The 24343-nt window shown below is 39.7% G+C and overlaps 1 protein-coding gene across 7 annotated transcripts in view; it reads left to right on the top strand.

The window, feature by feature from the left end:
- The window catches only part of mycbp2 (MYC binding protein 2), a 91916-nt gene extending 75196 nt beyond the window's left edge, over window positions 1-16720 (top strand). For all 7 annotated transcript variants that reach the window (XM_079464024.1, XM_079464025.1, XM_079464026.1 and 4 more), the window contains 28 exons: window positions 638-2251; window positions 2330-2499; window positions 3441-3685; window positions 3983-4150; window positions 4259-4416; window positions 4573-4772; window positions 5104-5253; window positions 5344-5504; window positions 5698-5854; window positions 5940-6164; window positions 6283-6348; window positions 7648-7887; window positions 7966-8055; window positions 8173-8253; window positions 8529-8795; window positions 9298-9581; window positions 9981-10077; window positions 10257-10376; window positions 10781-10882; window positions 10981-11109; window positions 11389-11521; window positions 11772-11875; window positions 11974-12162; window positions 12259-12366; window positions 12899-13108; window positions 13510-13617; window positions 15132-15297; window positions 15450-16720. In XM_079464024.1, coding sequence (XP_079320150.1) covers window positions 638-2251; window positions 2330-2499; window positions 3441-3685; window positions 3983-4150; window positions 4259-4416; window positions 4573-4772; window positions 5104-5253; window positions 5344-5504; window positions 5698-5854; window positions 5940-6164; window positions 6283-6348; window positions 7648-7887; window positions 7966-8055; window positions 8173-8253; window positions 8529-8795; window positions 9298-9581; window positions 9981-10077; window positions 10257-10376; window positions 10781-10882; window positions 10981-11109; window positions 11389-11521; window positions 11772-11875; window positions 11974-12162; window positions 12259-12366; window positions 12899-13108; window positions 13510-13617; window positions 15132-15297; window positions 15450-15565 — 5858 coding nt within the window. In that variant the 3' untranslated portion in view covers window positions 15566-16720. The remainder of the gene's footprint in view (window positions 1-637; window positions 2252-2329; window positions 2500-3440; window positions 3686-3982; window positions 4151-4258; window positions 4417-4572; window positions 4773-5103; window positions 5254-5343; window positions 5505-5697; window positions 5855-5939; window positions 6165-6282; window positions 6349-7647; window positions 7888-7965; window positions 8056-8172; window positions 8254-8528; window positions 8796-9297; window positions 9582-9980; window positions 10078-10256; window positions 10377-10780; window positions 10883-10980; window positions 11110-11388; window positions 11522-11771; window positions 11876-11973; window positions 12163-12258; window positions 12367-12898; window positions 13109-13509; window positions 13618-15131; window positions 15298-15449) is intronic.
- The last annotated feature ends 7623 nt before the right edge of the window (window positions 16721-24343 follow it).

The raw sequence follows: 24343 nt of genomic DNA, 5'->3' as shown, positions 1-24343 counted from the left end.
GTTATTCCTATCTTTTCCACTTTCCCTCATTCATTGGCTCTTTATCTTTCATTCTCTGACTGAATTCCTCTGTTCAGGCTTTGTTGTTTACTTTCCTTGCCACTGTTTTCCGCTGTAGATGCTTCATCACGCAGCCTTGCTTCACGTGAGCGTGTGCACAAAAGCAGTGTGACCGGGGCTGGCACCGCTCTCTCATCTCTTGTTCTCAGACAAAAGGGTGGGTAATGCATGTCTTGTCCTGGGAGCACCTTGGAGATTCAATACAGGGATGGATTTCTTGTCATCCTCTCTTCCACATTCCATTTGTTTACCCTCTTGGGCCTAAATGGAGTATGTAGTGCTTTGGAATATATATGGTACAAGCCCTGACAAAATATTTCTTGTGATACATATATGAAGTGCAGATATGAATACTTAAAAAATAATGAATGAGCACATTGAGTTGTGCTTGGATTTTACTGGATACTTCTTGATGCAACATTTCTCATGTACTGTTTTGCTTTTTATTACCTCAGTTCCTTTGTATGTTGTGTTTTGTGACATTTTTGTTGTTTCAGCTTTTTTCTTATGACAAGTTAAGGTGCATTGCTGTACTGAACTGGGTTGTGCATAACTGTTAATTTGTTAAAATACGCAGGTGACAGGGAAAATGTGCCCAGTCGGTCCATGTCTCCGGCCAGTAAGCATCGTCAGGAGAGTCGTTTGTCCAGACCAGACAGAACCACTTTAGTTGACCAGGTGAAGAGCAAGAACAATGACAGTCTGTCTGCCAGCGAAGCCCTCATTCTAAAATCAGACACAGGCAAACTGCGTTCTGATTCTCATAGCCGCTCTCATTCTCCTAACCACAATACCCTGCAAGCTCTGAAAGCCGATGGCCGAACCTCCGGACTGAGGGCTGAGTCTCCGAACCCTGGGTCCCGTTCTTCTTCACCCAAACAAAAGACTTATTCCTCAGGCAGATCCAGCCCTTCCAGTACAAATTCCCCACGCTCCTCTTCCCCTCATGATAAAAACCTTCCCTCTAAAGTTACTCCTTCTTCTAAATCTCACCTGGACCCACCTCGTGAGAGATCCAAATCAGACTCCTATACGCTGGATCCTGACACTCTTAGAAAAAAGAAGGTACCTCTCATGGAGCCCTTGAGGGGCAGATCTACTTCACCCAAGCCAAAACCAGCAGCCAAAGAGGGCAAAGGAGGAAGCAGTAATGCAGAAAACCGAGCCCCATCTCCCCACGTCGTGCAGGAAAACCTCCACAGTGAGGTGGTGGAAGTGTGCAGGTCCAGCGCATTGTTGTCAAGTGAAGAAGCCAATGATGAGAACGCAGATCAGCATAGTGCCGAAGAGGGCTCCTCCAAGGTGCACTTTAGTATTGGAAAAGCCCCGGACAAGGAGGAGCTTGAAAGTCGCTCTTCACCCAAAGTCAGCCGTAAGACCTCCAACAAACATGTGAGACCCAAAAAAGACAAATCAGGGCCACTCTTTAAGAGTGAGAATGTGCGCCCCACAGAACCCGCAAAGCAGGCCATGTCACCATCGGTTGCTGAATGTGCTCGTGCCGTTTTTGCTGCCTTCTTGTGGCATGAGGGTATAGTCCATGATGCCATGGCGTGCTCATCCTTCCTCAAGTTTAACCCTGAGCTGACCAAGGAGCATGCACCTATTCGCAACTCTCTCAGCTGCCAGCAGGGCTTTGATGAGAGGGAGAGCAAACTAAAGAACCGCCATTCACTGGAGATCTCCTCTGCTCTCAACATGTTCAACATATCACCACATGGCCCAGACATCTCCAAGATGGGAAGCATCAACAAGAATAAGGTTCTATCAATGCTTAAAGAGCCACCCTTGCCTGAGAAGTGTGAGGATGGAAAAAGTGAGGCGGTTGCCTATGAGATGACAAGTCACTCCTCCATGAGGTCTAAGTCTATCTTGCCTCTCACCCTCCAGCACCTAGTAGCCTTCTGGGAGGACATATCTATGGCAACCATAAAAGCAGCTACACAGAACATGATCTTTCCCAGTCCTGGTTCCAGCGCTATCCTAAAAAAGAAGGAGAACGAAAAGGATAACAAGAAGTCAAAGAAGGAGAAGAAGAAAAAGGAGAAAGCCGAGGTGCGTCCAAGGGGGAACCTATTTGGGGAGATGGCACAGTTAGCTATGGGAGGCCCAGAGAAGGATACCATCTGTGAGCTGTGTGGAGAATCTCACCCATATCCTGTTACTTACCACATGAGGCAGGCCCACCCAGGTACAGGTTTATACATGCCCATTCTTTATAATTTTTTATCAGCTGTCATTCTTAAGTTGTTTTATTGCTTTCCTTCAGGCTGTGGCAGGTATGCTGGGGGTCAGGGCTATAACAGTATTGGCCACTTCTGTGGAGGCTGGGCTGGTAACTGTGGAGATGGTGGAATTGGAGGAAGCACCTGGTATCTGGTGTGTGATCGTTGTAGAGAAAAATACCTCAGAGAGAAACAAACAGCTGCTAGGGAAAAGGTATGCCTTCACAATCATAGCACATCCATGTTTGGAGATGCAAATTATTTGCAAGTACTGCTTTAAAGTCATTAGGGGTACATTTGAAAATGTGAAATAAAGTTGACGCTTTGAAAACTTTATCGGCCTATATTCATGGTATCTTAATACAAAGATAAATGTTTTTGTTGTTTATTGTTTATGAATAATTAATACAAACTGCTGAGTACATGGTATCTTTGTATTAATTATTCATAAACAGTAAACAACAAAAACATTTATTGTTAACAATTGCAGCCATGATATTTGAGTAACTGTTCAGTCAGTAAATTCAATCTTTCTATTTTAATGAAAATATTCGGGAAGAGTGAGAACATATCTTCTAGTCTTTAATCCATTTGTTTCTACAGGACTGTGCAAATTATGTAAGACTAGGACAAACCATTCCATTTTGAGATCAAAATATTTCATATATGTACAGTAGTAGGGCTGTGTATAGAGATCACTGTACATGGTTCTCGGTGGAATATAGACGTTTCAGCAGCAACAACATAAAGACCTTCACAAAGAATCAATAACTGTTGAGTAGTTTTAATGTAATTGAATACAATTAAAATACAATAAAATATAAAAATCATATTTTATATATATGTGCGTGCGTGCGTGCGTGCGTGCGTGCGTGCGTGCGTAAAATAAATCTTTATATTATATGTAAACACAGACCGGAAGTTAATGAATGAAACTATATATATATATAGTGATGCAATACATATGGCAATACTTTTTTAAATGAAAATTGTAAGAAGAAAATAGGGGTTGATTGGGAAAAGATAATTATGTCCTAAAAAAGCATTGGTGCTTTATATTGATGACAATATATATCCCACTGACGTGAGATTTACATCCAATTGTAGTATGACCCTTACAATTTACACTGGCTTAACCATGTGGTCCTTCATCAGGTTAAGCAGTCAAGGAAGAAACCTCTTCAAGTAAAAACCCCACGGGCTCTTCCCACAATGGAGGCCCACCAGGTGATTCGTGCCAATGCGCTGTTCCTGCTGTCCCTGAGCAGTGCTGCTGAGCCTAGCATGCTTTGCCATCACCCACCCAAACCATTCCACACACATCTGCCCAGTCTGAAGGAGGGAGTGTCTGAGGAATTACCAAACAAGATGGGCTGTCTCTATCTGCAGACCCTAGCTCGGTAAATACCTTGTGTTCACCTTTATCTATCCATAATGTCCCAAAAGAAGATTTATTAAACTAACAATGTGTGCCACTCTGCAAAAAACAACTCAACCAATAATCTCTGCAACCAATAAATGTAATAATGATTTTGCTCTTCAGATTGTTCCATTTTTATTTATATTGTACTTAATGTACTTAATATTATTTCTAGCCTGTCCCTTGGTTTGAAAAGGATTTAAGTTTTTGTTCATTATTGAAATCAGTCATTCTCAGAGTATGTCATTAGGTATTGTGCGATGTCATTTTCTTGCAGCCAGCACACAGAGAACTTTGGAGCCTACCAAGATGACAACCTGTTTCAGGATGAAATGCGTTATTTGCGTTCTACATCAGTTCCTGCTCCCTACATCTCAGTCACTCCAGATGCCTGCCCCAGTGTTTTTGAAGAGCCAGGAAGTAACATGAAGTCCATGCCCCCAAGGTACTGCAACAAGATAAAATAGTGCTGTAGCCTAGTTTCTAGGAACGTTTGCATTTTGTTACCGCTTATTATCTCTGTTAGACTTTTTTGCGGCTTGTGTTTCTTTAGTTTGGAGACAAGCCCCATCACAGACAGTGACACAGCCAAGAGGACAGTATTCCAGCGCTCTTATTCAGTGGTGGCCTCTGAATATGACAAGCAGCACTCAGCCTCCCCGGCACGAGTAAAGGCAGTGCCCAGGCGCAGGGTACACAGTGGGGATGCAGGTACTGTCTTGTAACCTAATTGATATGCATGGTCCAATTACAATGTTTGATCCAATTTCTTGCTTGTGTGTTTTAAAACTTAGTTTATCATTATCATCAAAGTTACCTGGTATTGTTGTTTATTTAATGTACTTAATTTTCTGCTGGTCTCTACAGAAGTTGGGTCTTCTCTACTGCGTCACCCATCTCCTGAGTTGTCTCGACTGATCTCGGCCCATGGCTCTCTCAGCAAGGGCGAGAGAAATTTCCAGTGGCCTGTGTTAGCATTCGTGATCCAGCATCATGACCTGGAGGGACTAGAGGTGGCCATGAAACACGCGCTTCGCAAATCAGCTTGCAGGGTGTTTGCCATGGAGGTGAGCGATTGTTTTTGAGAAGTCTTTAAAGACATCCCTATTTCCTTTAATTTTTTTTCTAATTTGAAAGATATAGGTAATCGTTGCAATTTATAGATAATGTTTATTATGTGCAGTTATGAACAAGTATCTAGAAGTATCAGGGAAATTGTGTTTCGGTAAAAATATCAGTAATGTATTAGAACTATAGTAATTTGCTCTGTGTGAGTGCAATTTTTAAAATCTAAAAACAATCTGTTGTTAAAATGACTGCCAAAATCGTGGTAATATTCATTGCTTTGACAACAAATCACACTGGAACTAACAAACCATCTATTCTGTTTCTTTTCAGGCATTTAACTGGCTGCTTTGTAATGTGACTCAGACCACCTCCCTGCATGATATCCTATGGCACTTTGTGGCGTCTCTGACCCCATCTCCCTTTGACACAGAAGAAGAAGAGGATGAGGAGAGCAAAGGAAACAAAGAGAACCTTGAGCAGGTGTGAAAACAATTCTGCATACATTTTCCACAGATCCCATTATAAATAAAGGCTAGAACTTTCTGACACCAGAGGTTTTCTGTCTTATAGGAGAAGGATTTAGGTGTCTGTGAGCACCCACTCTCTGACATACTTATCGCTGGAGAAGCGGCTCACCCACTGCCCCACACTTTTCATCGTCTGCTCCAGACCATCTCTGATCTTATGATGTCCCTGCCTAGTGGAAGCTCCCTCCAGCAAATGGCTCTGAGGTATTTTCATCCTACCGACAGAGCTTTACCAGCAGAATTTTTTTTTGACTGTGGGTTGATATTTGGGGGTGCTCTGCTACTCTGAACACCTTAAAAACTGCTTAGTAACACCCTGGTAACTAGCCAAACTTTGTGACAGCAATTTCTGTCACGTTTGCATCTTAAGTTTAAGTTTGTTTTGCTTTGTCAACAGATGTTGGAGTCTTAAATTCAAGCAGTCAGATCATCAGTTTTTGCACCAGAGTAATGTGTTTCACCACATCAACAACATCTTGTCCAAATCTGACGATGGAGACAGCGAGGAGAGTTTTAACATCAGTGTGCAGTCTGGATATGAAGCGATCAGTCAGGTTGAAATATTTCCTTCTTTGTTATCTAACAGCATAAACCTGCTTTCTTGTTGCACACACTAACATGTTTCAATGTCTGTCGCAGGAACTTTGTGTGGTGACCTGTCTGAAAGACCTGACTAGTGTGATGGACATTAAAACCTCTAGTAGACCGGCCATGATTGGCAGCCTGACTGACGGCTCCACTGAGACATTCTGGGAGTCTGGGGATGAAGATAAGAACAAAACAAAGAGCATTACTTTTAGCTGTGTTAAAGGGATCAATGCTTCCTATGTCTCTATTCATGTGGACAACTCCCGTGACATTGGAGTGAGTCTTCATGATCCATTGCTATGCATTTATTGAAATTCATTGTAATAATTATTTCATTTTATATGACACTGTCTGTGAGCAGCCAGTGATGAATATAACTATTCTTTGTGCTCAGAATAAAGTTACATCAATGACGTTCCTGTGTGGGAAGGCTGTGGAAGATCTCTGCAGGATCAAACAGGTGGGAATAAGATTACACTACAACACCTTCACTTTGGCAGCCTGGGTTCAACCATTTTGATCAGGGTCCATGATAATAGTTATTATTGACTGATAAACACGATCCACCCCAGAAGCTGGGAATGATTGAAAGAACAAAAGTCATGCATGAGTCATGACTCATAAATATAAGGCATACTACCTCCAAGATAAGACAAACTGCACCCCAAATTTGGGGTCAAAGCAATTGCCATTTGTCGAGGAACACATTGATTGGCCTAAAGACAAATGGCACAATATTTTGCTGACTGATGAAAGCAAGATTGTTCTTTTTGGGTCTAGGGGTTGCAGACAGTTTGTCAGACGACCCCCAAACACTGAATTCAAGCCACAGTACACTGTGAAGACAGTGAAGTATATTGGTGCAAGCATCATAATATGGGGATGTTTCTCATACTGTGGTGTTGGGCCTATTTTTCGGATTCCGGGGATCATGGATCAGTTTAAGTTCATACTTAAAGAGGTAATGTTGCCTTATGCTGAAGAGGAAATGCCCTTGAAATGGGTTTCAACAAGACAACAACCCCAAACACACCAGTAAGGTTTCAGACTAACAAGATTAACGTTATGAAGTGGCCAGCCCAATCTCTATACCTTAATCCAATAGAAAAATTGTGGTGTGACATCAAAATCGCTGTTTCTGAGGCAAAACCAAGAGATGGATAGGAATTGTGGGGTGTAGTGCAATCGGCCTGGGCTGAAATACCTGTTCACAGGTGCCAGAAGTTGGTTGACTCAATGCAACATGTGAAGCAGTTCTCAGAAACCATGGCTATACAACTTAATATTTGTTCAGTGATTCACAAGAACGCTAAATCTTAAAGAATTTTTAATTTTACACAGTAACAATGCAGTTTGACTTTGTAAAGAAAAATGTAGACAAGCTATTTTTTGAACGGCCCAAAAATCTTCACTTTCTGTAAAGTAATAACACATGTTATACTATTTTCTTCATGTTTTGATGTACAATGGAATGTGCAGTGTTCCCAATGCATTTGTGTATGTTATTATAAGGATCTACTCAGTTTTTTTTAAATACACTGCTATTATTTTGAACACAACTGTATCTCTACTGAGTTGCTTAACATGTAGCATGTATCAGAAATTCGTATTACAACAGATTCTGGGATCATCTTTTAAAAAAGACCATTACGGATTTGTGTTACTAAAATCCATTGTTATAAAATGGTGGGTACACACAGTATCCCATGAAGCAACTTGGCTGCATGGAGTCATTTTGATGGAGTTTTTGTTGTGTCAGATTGACTTGGACTCCAGACACATGGGCTGGGTCACCAGTGAGCTTCCTGGAGGGGACCACAATGTAATCAAGATTGAGCTAAAGGGGCCTGAAAACACGCTTAGGGTACGACAGGTCAAAGTACTTGGCTGGAAGGAGGGCGAGAGCATCAAGATTGCTGGGCAGATATCAGCCAGTGTAGCCCAGCAGAAGAACTGTGAGGCTGAGACGCTGCGTGTGTTTCGCCTTATTACATCACAGGTGAGTCTGTAATCATATCATAGTGTTTTTAGACTTTCCACTTTTTTGCATAAATGCAATATGGCATTTCTTTCGTAGGTATTTGGAAAACTGATTTGTGGGGATGCAGAGCCAACACCAGAACAAGAAGAGAAGAACCTGCTATCATCACCTGAGGGAGAAGACAAAGTGAGTACTACAATGTCTTATGTTTGGTGGCTTCCTACTGCCGTTACCCAGTTTTCTATCGTGTGCTTTTGCGTAGCATGAAGTTATCAAACAGTTTTGGAAATGTTCTGTCTTTAGGCCCCATCTGATGCAGACTTAAAGGAGCACATGGTTGGCATTATATTCAGCAGGAGCAAGCTGACTAACCTTCAGAAACAGGTAACACCAATTGAACTACTCTGTGCATGTTCCAAAACTTAATGAAGTGTCTATACAGGCACAGATAAATGTGCGATGCAAAGACTTGATCCAAGCCTGAGAAGATTGGTAGATTTCAAGTGAGCAGTCTTTCCCAATATTTGTGTTCTTTTATAGTTGTCTTACTTAGATCTTACTTAGCCATTTCCCAAGGCTCCACTTGAGTTGGAAAATAAGTCCAAAAAAGTTTCTCTATAAACATAAGCTAATTCACACCTTATTGACTGTGTCTAAAGGTATGTGCCCATATCGTCCAAGCCATTCGAATGGAGGCCACACGTGTACGTGAGGAATGGGAGCATGCCATCTCCAGCAAGGAGAACGCAAACTCGCAGCCAAGTGATGATGATGCCTCGTCGGATGCGTACTGTTTTGAGCTGCTGTCTATGGTCCTGGCCTTGAGTGGATCTAACGTTGGCAGGCAGTATCTGGCTCAGCAGCTCACCCTGCTGCAGGACCTCTTCTCCCTGCTTCACACTGCTTCACCACGTGTCCAGAGACAGGTTTGTGTCTTTGGTGTCCTGATCATAAATTGTTTTAAAGATTCATACGCGTTCATCAGTATGACTGATTTCGCAAATCAATTTACAGCAATAATTGAATATCCTTGAGTTCACGAACCTGTTTGATCAGTTGTCTTATTAGTAGCCTAATTAAAAAGTTATATTCTACATGGAGCAGGTCACCTCATGGGGGCTGACTTGTTGCAGTCACATGACTAGCCAAATACTACTTGGCTTAGCCCTAGTAACCTCTGTTGCTAGACGTTTTTGTTCATAGAATAAATCAATTAGGAATATTTGAATATTAAATTATTTTGTTTTGTTTCATACATTTTGTATATATTCTATTTTCTTACATTAAATTACACTATTTATATACATCATAATCATCATTATATTTGTTATCGACCGCCTTCGTCTTTGGATTTAAAAAGGCCATTTTGGTTGACCACTAGTCTTGTGATATGCAGTTTTGATTGTTCTCCGGGTTCTCTGCATTCAGGTGACATCACTGCTCAGACGCGTTCTTCCTGAGGTTACTCCCATGCGTTTGGCCAGTGTCATTGGCGTGAAGGCCCTGCCACCAGCAGACATCAGTGATATCATTCACTCTACTGAGAAGGGCGACTGGACCAAGCTTTGCATTTTGGATATGTTCCTGGGCTGCATTGCCAAAGCCCTCACAGTGCAGCTCAAGGCTAAGGGCACCACTATAGTTGGCACAGCTGGAATGGTTGCAGGCAAAGGAGTCACGACAGTCACTCTGCCAATGATCTTTAACTCAAGGTCAGCTTGGTTGCCTTCACCTTGCCAATAACAAAATGTATTTGTATATTTTGTATTAAACAGCCTTTAGTGGTAACATGAGTACACAAATAGATTTCCACATAAAATCTACTACATAATAAAAACACATTTCCACGGTGGTGAAGAGTGTTTGATTTGAATTGGCATGTCACTTACATTAGCATAAGACTGGCTAGCATTCTTTCAGTTCAGTTAAACGGTTTATTTTGTTAAAATTAGCTGCCACTTAATTTACCTACTAAATCTAGTTTGTATTTGCTTTTGTTTCTTGGTCAGTGTTAATATTGGACCCTGAACCTTAGCTTCTCTACAGTGCTTTTCTAAGCAATTTCTTTCAAAATTATATATTTTCTCAGGCTTCTGTGTGTTTTTGTGCAGTTACATACGACGTGGAGAGAGTCACTGGTGGATGAAGGGATCAACTCCCCCACAGATAGCTGAGATTATCATCAAACTGGTCAAAGACATGGCTGCCGTGAGTAATAACTTCTTAACCCATAGCTCCACTATCTTTCATAATATCCATGAGACCTGTTTATTTAGCTTGATGAATATGAATCATCAAATGTAATTGTATATCTTGCATAGCTAATGCACTTAAATGCTTTTGTTTCAGAAATAGTCTCTCATCACTTAAATGTCTTTTTACCCCAGGGGCACCTCTCGGACGCCTGGTCAAGGGTGACTAAGAATGCTATAGCTGAGACAATCATTGCACTCACAAAGATGGAGGAAGAACACAGAGCTCCCGTGCGCTGCATCGCTACCACTCGGGTACGACTACATTACACTAATGCTTTTGTTGACACCCTGTTTGAAGAACATGCTTTAAAAGAGAGTTTTGTTTTATACACTTTCCTGAAGCACACTTGTATATTTTGCTTCTCATGTGTATAGTTTGGCCCATTTCTTATCTACACAACCCTACATGCAGGGTTTTTTCTACATTAAAAATGTTTGGGCGGCTACCAAAACAAATTTTTGCCTCGCCAAAGATTTATTTGATCATTGAATGTAATTTATGAGCAATGTAGATTTGTCGCGCTTGTGATGACTGTAGGAAAGAGAAATAGGAGAGCCTGTTCACTCTCTCTGTCTCCAAAAAAGTCTGCCTACTCTGTATTAATGCTGTATTACTGTAATAAAACGGTAAGGTAATATTGTTTCTGTTCTTTTAGCTGTGGCTTGCTCTGGCCTCTCTGTGTGTGCTGGATCAGGACCATGTGGACCGACTATCCTCTGGTCGCTGGATGGGTAAAGACGGGCAGCAGAAACAGATGGTATGGCAACAGAGTTTAATAATGGCACAGTAAAACCCGGTTAGTAGAATTGTAGAGTTTAATAGTCCTCCTCCATTACCTTGACAATTTATTTACAGCCCATGTGTGATAACCACGATGACGGGGAGACCGCGGCCATCATTTTATGTAATGCATGTGGAAACCTGTGCACTGACTGCGACCGCTTCCTGCATCTCCACCGGCGCACACGTTCCCACCAGAGACAGGTCAGGCTTTAAACCTGCTTGAAAGCAGCTGTCCTTTTGCTGTTTTAAAAATTGTACATTTTAGCTTTGAAGATTAATAACAAAATTTGTTAAAATAAAAGAAACTTGATAAATGATATGTTACCACACAGTACGTACTGATTTGCAATATTTTGTTGATAATTTCTCAGATGTGGAAAATAAATAAAGTAAAATCAGAATAAATAAATTATGAATCAATTAAAAGTAAATCAATGATTTACATCCTCATTCATGACATTTATTCCTGGCCTTGTGCAGGTGTTTAAGGAAGAAGAGGAGGCCATTAAGGTGGACCTACATGAAGGCTGTGGCAGGACCAAACTCTTCTGGCTTATGGCACTTGCTGACTCCAAGACCATGAAGGCCATGGTGGAGTTTCGTGAGCACACAGGTGACATTTACATTACAAACAATGGACAGAGTAATGGTGGATTTAAAATTTAAAAAAGGAAATTCTTAAGCATATTTTTTGACAGTCACCTTTATTGGTCCCCAATTTGTTTTTGACTCTCTTATGCAGGTCACAGCTCTGGTATACAATTCAAAATGACACTTTGGGTTTTGTGACTGCTGGCTGCCTTATTAAACTAGTGGCTTCAGTGATTTGCACAGACTGTTTAAGTAATTGTATTATCACTCAGGTAAACCGGCATCCAGCAGTTCAGACGTATGCCGCTTCTGTGGTACCAGGAACGGAACAGAGCTATCTGCTGTGGGCAGTGTGTGTTCAGACCAAGATTGTCAGGTATACCTTCAAAAATGCTGTGTCAATGATATTCATTTTATCGCTTTGTTAACAAATGGTCTCTCTAGCATTGTGATCTAGCATTATCTTCTGCGTAGGAGTATGCAAAACTGGCCTGCAGTAAGACTCATCCGTGTGGTCACCCATGTGGTGGGGTAAAAAATGAAGAGATGTGTCTGCCCTGTCTGCATGGTTGTGACAAAACTGCAGTGTGTCTGAAACAGGACGCTGATGATATGTGCATGATCTGCTTTACTGAAGCTCTGTCTGCTGCTCCAGCAATCCAGGTACACAATTAATTATTAATCTGCGTGTCAGGGTTGCATGGATTTTAAAATACATAAGTGTTCAGCGTGTAACAGTGTGTTCTGCTGTGTTTTTAGCTGGACTGCAGTCACGTTTTCCATCTTCAGTGTACACGAAGGGTTCTCGAAAACCGCTGGCTTGGGCCCAGGATAACCTTCGGGTTCATGTCTTGCCCTATTTGCAAGGTATATTTTCTGTACTTCATTTATAGGAGTTCAAGGAACAGTTTAAAAATATAAAAAAATATTTGGTCACCCTTTTCTCAACCTAATTTCATTACTACAATTTTCACCAAACACAATTTTTTAGTTGCTTTCTGAGCTATTGTTTGCTTTAATAAACAATTCCAGCACACAAATGCAGCTCAGGAATACACAATTTGTTCTTTTGTGTTTATCAAAAGAAAATCCTGTTTATTTGGAGGCTCATTTGGTCATTGAGCAAAAAAATTCTGATTTTTTCACATTTATAACTAGACGCTGTTAGTGATTTTACAATATTCCATTTCATTTTTGAAACATGACCATTTCCATTCAAAATTTTAATTGTTGCACCTTTCACAATGTGCTTTGTTTGCTAAGTATCTTCACGGAAGACATTTTAGCATTAAAACTAAATAAATAATCAAAATAATGATTTGTAGGAAAATTGTATAACTCACTCGAAATGACATGAGAGCTGGATGTGAATGTATCTATCTTTACTGATTTGTTTTAGAACAAGATAAACCATTCTGTGCTGAAAGATCTGCTGGACCCCATCAGAGAGTTGTATGAGGATGTGAGGAGAAAGGCTTTAATGAGACTAGAGTATGAAGGTCTACACAAGAGTGAAGCCATCACAATGTCTGGAGCTCGATTCTACAATGACCCAGCTGGATTTGCCATGAACAGATATGCTTACTATGTCTGCTTCAAGTGTAAAAAGGTTCAATCAAACTGTTCATTTTGTAGTTAGCACAGATAGTGAAGATTAGCTGAAACTAAAGTTTAAAATGAAAATCTTGTCATTCTTTACTGTCTACATCATTAAGCAAAAAGAAAAACAGTCTTCTGGTTCATGCAATAGCTATAGCTTTCAATTCCTACATTTTCAGGTTTGAAAATAATGATACCATGTTACTTCTCTCGTATCAAGCAATCACTTCACAATGATACAGTTATTGAATTACATAAAATAAGTAAAAATAACACACATTTTGTATTTGTGGGTGAATTTGTGGGTACATCCATATTTGCCATTTCTGATGTTAAATGAGGTTTATAAATATAGAGTAATAGATTGTTATTTGGTAACACTGATAACAGTAGTGTCTGATCTGATCTTAGGCATATTTTGGGGGCGAGGCCCGCTGTGATGCTGAGGCAGGACAAGGTGATGACTATGATCCCCGTGAGCTCATTTGTGGAGCATGCTCAGATGTGTCCCGAGCACAGGTCAGTGCAAGAATAGACATTTCCAAGTTGTCCATATTTCATTTAAAAATGTTTGATTTAAACATACATTAATTGCATATACATCATTGCAGAACAGCAATTTTTCAACATAAAGCATTTTGAATACTAGAAATTAACTAAAGTAAAGATTATACAGTAAGGTCCATAACTATTTGGACAAAGGCACATTTTGTGTTATTTTAGCTGTGTACAAAATGATACGAGTCACAGTTATGTAAAGGATATTGTCTTAAAGTGCATTCACATATGCACTAACTGAAGGGTTTAAGAATTACAGCTCTTTAATATTTAGCTCCCCCTTTTTCAAGGGGCAAGAAGTAATTGGACAGTCGAATCAAAAGCTATTTTATTCACAGATATGGTATTTTCTTTAAATAATTTATTCATAAATGAAACATGTGAAAGGTCTGTAGTTTATTCTACGTGTGGTGTTTGCTTTAGGAAGATGTTGTTGTGAAGCAAGAGAATCAGACCATAGTTAGATTTAAAAAACACAACAAATCCATCAGAATGATCCCAGGAACATTAGGCAAAAATAAAATTATATTCTGAGAAAAAACTTCTTCATATCTTTTTTTTGTCTATCTCTCTAAAAAATGCTTTTAGAGCTTGTTTGGCTATTTTAGAAGTCTCTCACACACAATAACTCTGTCAACTGTTAGGATGTGATACACTTTATGTAAAACGTATAACATATCTCTTACCTTTGTGTTGTGTTGAACTTCAGAACAAGGTGTGTTAAGTTCATCAAGGTGGATGTATTAACATTCTGCAGCCGAGACACATACATTATGTGTAAATAAGAGAATGAATGAAGCACGTCATCCAGCTCCCAGAATACACTATATGTGTAGAGCTGATCTATTAAGTGCATAATTCTGCATGGGCCCTTTTGTCCCACTTTAAATTAGAGCAATGATGTACAGTAGTGAAGTATTTTCACTTTTACTCATGTACATTGTTTTTACTTTGAAAAATAATATTGCACTACATCATAAAGCATATATCATAATGTTCAGTCAACTTTCATAAATATGTTATAGTTTTGTTCAATACATTAAAATACATGCAATTGTACACTGACCATGAAACTAGTATCGTATCAGCCTATGCCTACAATTCAGGTATCGGAAAAGGATTGTAAAGGAAAAACTGGTATTGACCCACCCCTATAAAGAACCTGTGGTCAATCCCCCAAAAAGTGAGTGGCCAAACAGAAGCCCCAAAATTGTGATAATCTCAGAGCACTAATTGGGCAAGAAAGGATCGCCATCAGTCAGGATTTGGCCCAGAAGCTATTGTCCAGCATGACAGAGTTGTGAAAAATATTGACACTGCATATATTAGACTTTTGCCAATAAACACCTTTAAAGCTTAAGATATGCTAACTTAAGATATCCAGTATACCATTAAACATAAACAAAATGTTTGCATAATGCATAGTGTTTTATTTTGCACACTTAATGTAGATTTATACTTTATTCTTGTTGCAGATGTGCTCTAAACACGGCACAGATTTCTTGGAATATAAATGCCGTTACTGTTGCTCTGTGGCGGTGTTCTTCTGTTTTGGCACCACGCATTTTTGCAATGCTTGTCATGATGATTTCCAAAGGATGACCAGTGTTCCCAAAGAAGACTTGCCTCATTGTCCTGCTGGTAAAAATGCTTAATTTAAATATTTGTGCGTTGAGAATTTCATTGTTCTTTACTTGTTTAATCGCTGCTTTTTATTTACATGCTGATTCAAATGTTGTCTTGGAAAAATTTGGCAAGACTTTACAAGGTTGTTTTTATTCCTTCATTTTCAGGACCAAAAGGAAAACAGTTAGAGGGCAGCGAGTGCCCCCTGCATGTGGTACATCCTCCCACAGGAGAGGAGTTTGCACTGGGGTGTGGTGTTTGTAGAAATGCCCATACCTTCTAAATGGCAGGATTCTGTAATGAGCTCTTTGTCTATATATACAGTATCATCCTGTGTCAATTAGCTCCCTTGTCAACACAGCAAGAGAGCAGATTCACCGGTTGTCCAGTTCTTGAGGGAACTTTAACTGGCACCCTGTGTTCCGAGGTGCACACCTCTCTTTAGATGCTGAAGAATTACAAAAAGAACAAAAAAAAAACCTTTGTGACATGTTTGCATGCAGCCACTGTAACCCTGTGGCTCCCATAAACATTGCACACTTTCTGACCACTGAAGTGTAACATTGTATTAAGGATTTTTGAACCGAATCTGAGGCTGCTTATCACCACGTGGATGCGTGAAAAAAGGCGAAACAAGATTAATTCAGCCTCTCAGATATACAAATTTAAGATTATATTGTTGTATGTAAACTTTTCTTTTCTTAATCTTGTACAGTATTCCTTAACTTTGAAGTGCATCATGGTTTGACGGATAAAGAATAAAATCATATATAAGGACTGTAGAATGTTACGCTGGGAGGAATAGTGTACGATTTATCTAATCTTGTATATAATGACAGTAACCCTTCATATGTGTATTCTGATGTTGCTACTCTACACTTCAGTTTTGTTTGACATTCTGGGTTTTGTTTTGAGCCAGAAGTTTTAATGAAGTGCAATACTGGGTGTGCCTCCTCGCAGATGTAAACATATGGAATGTATGTCAATAAAACCACTGTACATTTTTATACAGTGATACACACGCGGTTGTGTTTTCCCCTGGCAAGTATATAATTTCTGTACTCTGAACTGTATTGAGGGGCTTAATGTCTGCCGTGTCTCCCTTTTTTGTCTTAATGACGTGATATAAATCATTTTCTGTCCTTTTAAAACAAAAGGTGAGTATGTTCTGCTTTTGTATTGTAAGAACATGACTCTTGGGGCCAGTCCTCGCAACAAATGAAAGGAATGTGAGGAAAACAAAATAATTAATATTCGAAACTTTCGAAGACATATAGGAATGTTTAGGGGTGGGGGGAGTTTAAGGTGTGGTTAACAGCTGCTGTAGAAGACATAAAACTGTAACTTGTGAGTCTGCTTTATATTATTATCTGTGGATGGAGCTGAATGGTAATCCATTTAATAAAACAGGTTTTCTGTTAAGCAAAGGTACATTACAAAAAGTGTGTTGTGTGCTTTTTCTTCAATTTCCAGGAACACCTAATATAATTTATACAATCTTTGAAAAGGCAACATATATTGATTTGGAGACCATTTTTCAGATTTAAAAATTTACTATTTATAGGTATGTGATGAAATAAAATTATAATTCTGTTTTATTCTGTGAACTACTAACAAAATTTCTCCCAAATTTCAAATAAATTGCATTTATATGCAGAAAATGAAAATTGGAGAAACAGATCAAAATAGCCTATTATCTATTATTATTGTAAAGACCTAGTAGCAAGGATACTGACATTTAGATATTCGCTTCTGCTTCAATAAGTTTGCTTAGAAATGAATACGTTTCTAAACATATTGAAACCAGACATTTACAAACTTGATTTTATTATCAATGCAAGGAACAAAAGTAACATGGTTATGTGCAAGAACAACAAGTCACTTATGAGATCAAATCGTTTTTTCTTACCTTTGACTCTTGCACCAGGAGAAATTGTAGCTCCGCTCTCCAAGAGTAGTTGCTGAGCCGAGCAGCAGCGTCTGACGCTGTAAGATCTCCGGTCAAACAAATGATTGGCGAAAAGAGGTGTCAAATAAATACCTGATATATCATTGGTTAAAAACGTAAACAAGCCTCCACGACGTGGAAGTGGAGTCCACGTGCTGGCTTCGTCACATCATAACGGTAACGTGCTGAAACGTGAGACATCATTTAATCCGGAATGGACAAAAGAGCGCAACTTTATATAAAAAGGCAGTAGAGACAGTTTTCATGGATGTCGCTGTGAAGTGGACGTTTGTAGTCAAGGACGAACCGACGAGCTGCAGGTACATCTTCAGGTCAAATATTTTTTCAAAAAATTGTCTGGCAATGAAAAGAGTAGACTGTTTCAGAATCACTGTATAATGAGACCATCGATATGATGCACAAAATTGTATTGTAGTTACGAGTACACCAGAGTCCTATGCAATTATTCTTGCCTCACTAAATGTTGAGTGTCCTCCTTTTTGCTGTTATGGAAATGGCCACCATTACGTTGTCAGAAAAGGTGAGTTTGTGATGTATAACAAACGAACGATCATCATCAAGTTTTATGAAATGAATTAAAATCTTCATAAATCCAGGCTGAGTTTGCGACTTTTAGCCTAAATAATAAGACAGATAGCTTGCAGACAGGGGCGGCGCCAGGGGGGGTCTTGGGGGGTCTCAAGACCCTTCCAAAAAACGCCTTGACCCCCCATTAGACCCCCCACCCCTTCCTGATTAAAAAATATTTGATATATATTAAAATATATATCCAGGATAAAGATTTAAAAATCGTTCTCTTCAAACTACGCAGAACAATAATAATTAATAATTTAATCGACATATAAAAAAATATAAACATCAGAATCAATGCGACGCCCTATGAACGTTGCTGCCGCTGCCGCTGCGTCTTGCGTCATTGCGTTCAAGGCGCTGTCGCGCGACCGCAAGAGCTGCTACGCACTTTTCTTGAAGCTAAAAAATGGATCGTTTTGTCATACCTAAAAAAGGGCGGAAGAGACAGGTGAGCAGATGGAAAGAAATGGCGCCTCATCGAGCGCTACAGCGAGCACAGATGGTGGGAATCCTGACGGCGGAGAGGATTTAACTGGGGATTTAATCCATTGCCCAGCCGAGAAACCAAGACAGCCTCAATTTAAATCATACACGCTTAGTTCGTTTGGATTGTAAATATGTTTTCTGTCATGGGTGTGGCAAACGCCGCCGCTACCACGCGCTGTTATGGAAAGCCAACAGGGTCAGAAAACGCGTGCTTTTAATCGCCGTATTAATATTGAAACGCCGATTTCTTAACGCCGCCAGGCGTTAAATAAACGCCGCTTGACGCTAAACTAACGTCACACGCCGCCACGCGTTTAAATAACGCCGCACGCCGATTGGCGTTAAGTTAACGTCACACGTCTCTCAAAATGCAAACGTAATAGCTCATTTGCATAGCCCGTCCTTTTCTAGGTTGCGGGCTCTACGGCAAGTCGGAGCATCCAGTTTTGCAAAAGCGCGGGTCAAAGGGATTGATTTAAAATAAAGTCAGGAGTTCAATTCATTCTTATTATGTCTACAGAACCTAATCATCATTTTAGAAGACGCCTATCTGCAATAAGGGATCGCATAAATTCACAACTTGATTGTTTGTTGGAAGCATCACCAGAGCATGGAGAACAAAGTATTGTAGACAGGTGTAGACAGGTAACATTAATAGCTAATTATAACGTCAGAAATGTATTGTTCATTTTTTAATACCAAGATTTTCCCCTAAAGTATTAAACATCATTCACTGCAGTCAAATTAACCATTAACTTGCCGTAGAGCCCGCAACCTAGAAAAGGACGGGCTATGCAAATGAGCTATTACGTTTGCATTTTGAGTGACGTGTGACGTTAACTTAACGCCAAGTTAAGTGCTGAGGCGACACCAAAATAGCATAATGAAAAACATTTTTACAAATCTAATATTATTTCACAAGGCTATAGAAAAATGATTAGGCGGGCACATTTTAGCCATGTATATGTAAAAAAAACACGACCGAACAATCCCATATCACCACCACCCGCCCATGTACGGTCCGCGCGGCAGCGCCGGTTGATGGCGCGTCCGCCTGACGCAGTGTGACAGACGGTAGTCTAGGCAACTTATTTGGAAATGGCCCCGAAAAGACATTAGGAGTCAGGATCAGAGAAAAGAAAGAAGAAGAAACTGCGAGATGATGACCGTGCATCACATGCAGGTATGTCCATGTTTAATTAACTTAAATTCGGGAAATGTGGATGTGCTGCTACTAATTCTGTTTACTGAAGAAAAGTTTGCACTTTCAAATGTGTAGTGTGTGTTGGCTATACATATGTTTGACAAAGTCAGCAAAGCTGTGAAGATTTTACTTTCTCTATTTAGTGTTCCTAGGTTTTATACTGCGATGCTGCTATTGTGTTATTGGTATTGAGTTATATGTTTGGTAATAAAAAGTTAAACTGGCAAATTTCAGGGTGGGGGGAGGCATCATAATGGAATTATGCTTAGGGCACCAATATGGCTAGCAGCGGGACTGGGTGTGGATATGGCAATTAAAGTTCGAGCATATTGTTTGCAAACAACAATTGATTAATTAATTAAAAACAAAGTAGTTGATATGCTGTGTTGTTTTATTTGTTTATAGCATTAATATGCAGTTATTACCCGTGTCCACTGTATTTTCTGTTGGTTTTCATGAGACCCCCCTTTAAATGACCAGGACCCCCCATTGACCCCCCAATCAAAATTGTCTGGAGCCGCTACTGCTTGCAGACAAGCAGCCTAGGCTACTATTTGTTGTTGCTAGGTAGGCATTAGGCAAACTAAGTGTCTGCTGATAGTTAGTTTCTCAGGTTTTGTTTTAGGAAGAAGAATGAATGATGGAAGTAATGCATCACATTAATTTTTTTATTCAAAATGGTTAAATGCCTAAATCCTATCACAATTTTGGGTATTGTTTGAAGCCAAGATGCCCACTGAAAAGAGGCGGATTCAGGAGAGACAATTCAGGATACTTTTTGATAGGGATATTGATGTAGGGATGTTTTCTGTGTTATTAATTGTACTAGTTAAGGTGATTGAGTGCTGTATTTCAGTGTTTTACTTCTTTACATATATTTTTTATTAAAGACCCTGTTATTCTAAGTCCTTCATATTGCCTGTGAGTTGTTGTTTTTTTGGGGGGGTGCCCTTTTTCAGGTCAGAGCAACTGCCCCTCAAAATTCCTGTGCACGTCCCTGCATTGAAGATTTTACTTTCGCTATTTAGTGTTCTTAGGTTTTACACTGTGATGCTGCTATTGTGTTACTGGTATTGAGTTATATGTTTGGTAATAAAAAGCAAAAACTATTTTTTATTTCAAGGTGGGGGGGCATCATAATGGAATTATGCTTAGGGCACCAATATGGCTAGCAGCGGACTGGGTGTGGCTATGGCAATTAAAGTCTGAGCATATTTTTTGCAAACTACAATTGATTAATTAATTAAAACCAAAGTAGTTGATATGCTGTGTTGTTTTATTTGTTTACTAGCATTAATATGCAGTTATTAGCCGTGTCCACTGTATTTTTTGTTGGTTTTCACGAGACCCCCCTTGAAATGACCAGGACCCCATTTCACCCCAATCAAAATTGTCTGGAGCCGCCACTGACACTCACAGTGTCACGTAATGCAAGACAGAACCCAGGTGCAGACAGCAAGGGGTTAACTGAAAGACACTTAAAGGACAAACACAAAAACCCACGATGGGAAAACACAGTAAAAATCAAACAAGGAAGCAAAGCAAAACCTTCCAGCAAGGGGGACAACACAAACAAAAGGTGATAATGATAAGTCCTCAAAACGAAAGGACATGGTGCACAGGAACAGGGTAATCCAAGGCATAGACACGGAGAGTAGAGCGGCAACAGAATGACTCAACTGCGGGGGATCCGACACAAGACGAGAAAACAGAGGGTTTAAGAAGGAGAGCAAATGTGTGAGAGATGTGTAACCGTTGTGAAACCTAATGAGATAATGAATGGGGAAACAGCCCTAACGGCAGGAAAAATATGCTCAGGAGACAAAGTTGGATTCGGACGTGCCTTGAAGGCAGCATTTTAGAGCTTTCGGATGCAGCCCAGGAATTTAATCGAGCACATCCACAGATCAACTGTCGTAGTAGATGTGCTTTTGCACATGCTTAGGAAAAATTGTGCAGCACCTGGGCTGTGTTTAGCCCCGACAAAACGTTGCAAAAACTTTTAAAGGAAAAGGTGGTGCATTGAACACTGTTCTGATGACGCAAGAGTTGCATCTATGGCAGCTGAGAAGGACATTCTTTGTGTTCTTTTTTCAAGAATATTCAGATCCTGAAGAAAACGGTATTAGGTATTAACTTTTTGTACTTCTATCTATTCTCTTCTTTACTTTGTCTTTATATTTCTTAATCTCCGCTTTTGACTTTGTGTTTTCAAATCCCTAATGTCAACTTCAACTTGAAATGACCTGTGTCACGTAGAAGGCATCGTGATGCTAATAATCTTTCAGTATCCACAACTACCTCAATTACCTTTCCTATTGGTTTATAGAACTGCCAATCTTCTGTAAACAAAGCAGATTTCATCAAAGCTATTGCTAAACATTCTGGTCTTTCTCTTTTAGCACTTACTGAAACCTGGATCAAGCAAGAGGACAGTGCCACACCGACCGCCTTCTCCAATAACTAAACTTTCTCCCACAGCCCACGCATATCAGGGAGGGGTGGAAAGTGCAGTTCAGGTGGCCATGGAGGTGCAGGCCGCACTGGGAGACAGACGATCGTCTTGGTCGTGACGCTGGTGCGAGGAGCAGCGGAGCTGGGAACTGCTCCGTGGCCAGTTTTAGCAGCAAGTTAGCAGTAAGTAGTAAGGTTCTTGTATAAGAAGCCATGTGTTTGTTTGATTTATTATCATTTGTATTTCCATAGTTTAACTACAATATAAACTATAACTGCTATAATGAAACTATGGTAAATTTTTGTTACTGTGGTTATATATAAAAAATAGCTTAATTAAAGTTTGGTTAGTATATAGAAAAATGGTAAACTTGGGGATCACAAAAAGCAGTTTTCAGTCCAAAAGGCTTGTTTCTGACCCTTCTGAGTTCTCAAAAAGAGCTTTTTAGTAATGAACTGTTCCTTTAAATTTTGAGCCACAGACCAAATAAGAGATGTGCCCTCCGGAGGTCACATTTGTCCAGCATTCATCATCGAGGTTGTCTCATTTTAGCTAAAAACATTATAAAATCAACGTAATAGTTGTAATTAAATTTTAACCGTTGCCTTTCTGAAATGAAACCAGAAATATTGACATATGTGTGTACACAACATATGTTTACATTACACAAATCACGTAAATTACATATTTCCCATTTAAAATGGCGTTTTGTCATTTGCATCAGTGGATACTACCGCTAAACATTTCTATTGTTAAAAAATGTTAAAATATTGAATGTTTGGACTCTAACATCATGCGTTGAATTGTTTGCACTCGAATCTTAGCTGTCTTCTTTGATTTTATTTGGTCAACACACCGGCTCGGTCAACAGTTACTCCCGCATTCTTACATTTGATTGGTCAATGTGGCCACCTTATTTTAACATTGAGGTCTACTCAATGGCTTTTAGGCATTTCTATCACAAATGTTATTAACAGCACAGAAAAATGGTGGATGCGATCCTACATGAAAAAAATTATATGTGGCGTGAGAGTGGGAGAAAACAGTCAATTGCGGGAGTCTAAGTGAGTGAGGTGTACTTAAGTACATTACTCAGGTAAGTACTGTACTTAAGTACTTTACTTCGTTACTGTCCACCCCTGCGTAGATGAGGTTTTTCATGACACCTTTCATGACAAACTGGCTCTGCATTCCAATCAGCATACTATCCGTCCTAATATTAATCGAAAGAACAATTAGTATGTCAGTACATTAGTATGGGACTGAATTTTACATGACACCGTTTTGAGCAAGAATGTGCCCCTTAACGGGTTGTGGCCAGATTGGATACAGCTACAGCAGGAATGATGCAAAATCTTGCCATAAAATTACAATAAATTGCATTAGCCAACACCTACCACGACGCTAAACTTAACCTTACAATAAGAAAATAGTTATTAACAGTAAATTATGCGGTATTGAAGTGCGCATGCCCAGGGTCACATTTCAGTATAGGGGGCAATTCTCGCTATTAACAAACCATTAACTATGACTTTTTCCCCAATAAACTTTTAATTTGTTGCTTATTAATAGTTAGTAAGGTAGTTATTAGGTTTAGGTATTGGGTAGGATTAGGGATGTAGAGGATGGTCATGCAGGATAAGTATTAATAAATAGCCATTTTAAAATTAATAGGCATGCTAATAACAAATAGTTTATAGTGAGAATTGAACCCTATACTGAAGTGTAACCTGCCCAGTCCCTCAAGCCATAACCCCAGAACGCATCGAGTTGTGACCATAGACATAAGAAATAACTTTCTTGTTGGCTGCTGGATCGTACGTCAACGGCACTGCCATATTAGGGGTGGCAACCTTCATCTACAAACACATGCAAGTGAATGGCGGTTCTGCGGTTTATCTGGATAAAAAACAATTTCTCAACGGATTTCAATCATTTACAACTTATGTGGAGTACAGTTATGTTTCGGCTCCAGCTATCGGCGATTCATTTTCAAGTCTAGAGACACAATGTATTTGTGCTGCAAGTATATCCTAAGACATTGATGTGTTATGAAATGTAAATGTTATTCCCAGCTAACACAGTTACGTTGTGACAACGTACCTGGAGCGGACCATATTCGTTGACATGACGTACGTACCACAATAACTTTGTGATTTCCATATTCGTCCTGACGACGTAACATTGGACGTTGTTGGGAGATAGAGTTTATCCCCTGACGACATACCTGGAACGTACCATACTTGTCGCAGCGACGTACCAAATAACATTTCTGGGACGTGATGAGCACGTCCTAACGACCAAACAGTCACGTTGTTAAAATATATTTTTTAAATGTAATTTAAACAATTATCATCCCTCACATGGGTATGTG

The sequence above is a fragment of the Barbatula barbatula genome, assembly GCF_947034865.1.
Source record: "Barbatula barbatula genome assembly, chromosome: 9".
In the NCBI taxonomy this organism is placed as follows: Eukaryota; Metazoa; Chordata; class Actinopteri; order Cypriniformes; family Nemacheilidae; genus Barbatula; species Barbatula barbatula.
The sequence above is the reverse complement of the archived record's forward strand: the minus strand, read 5'-3'. Positions and strand labels throughout refer to the sequence as shown.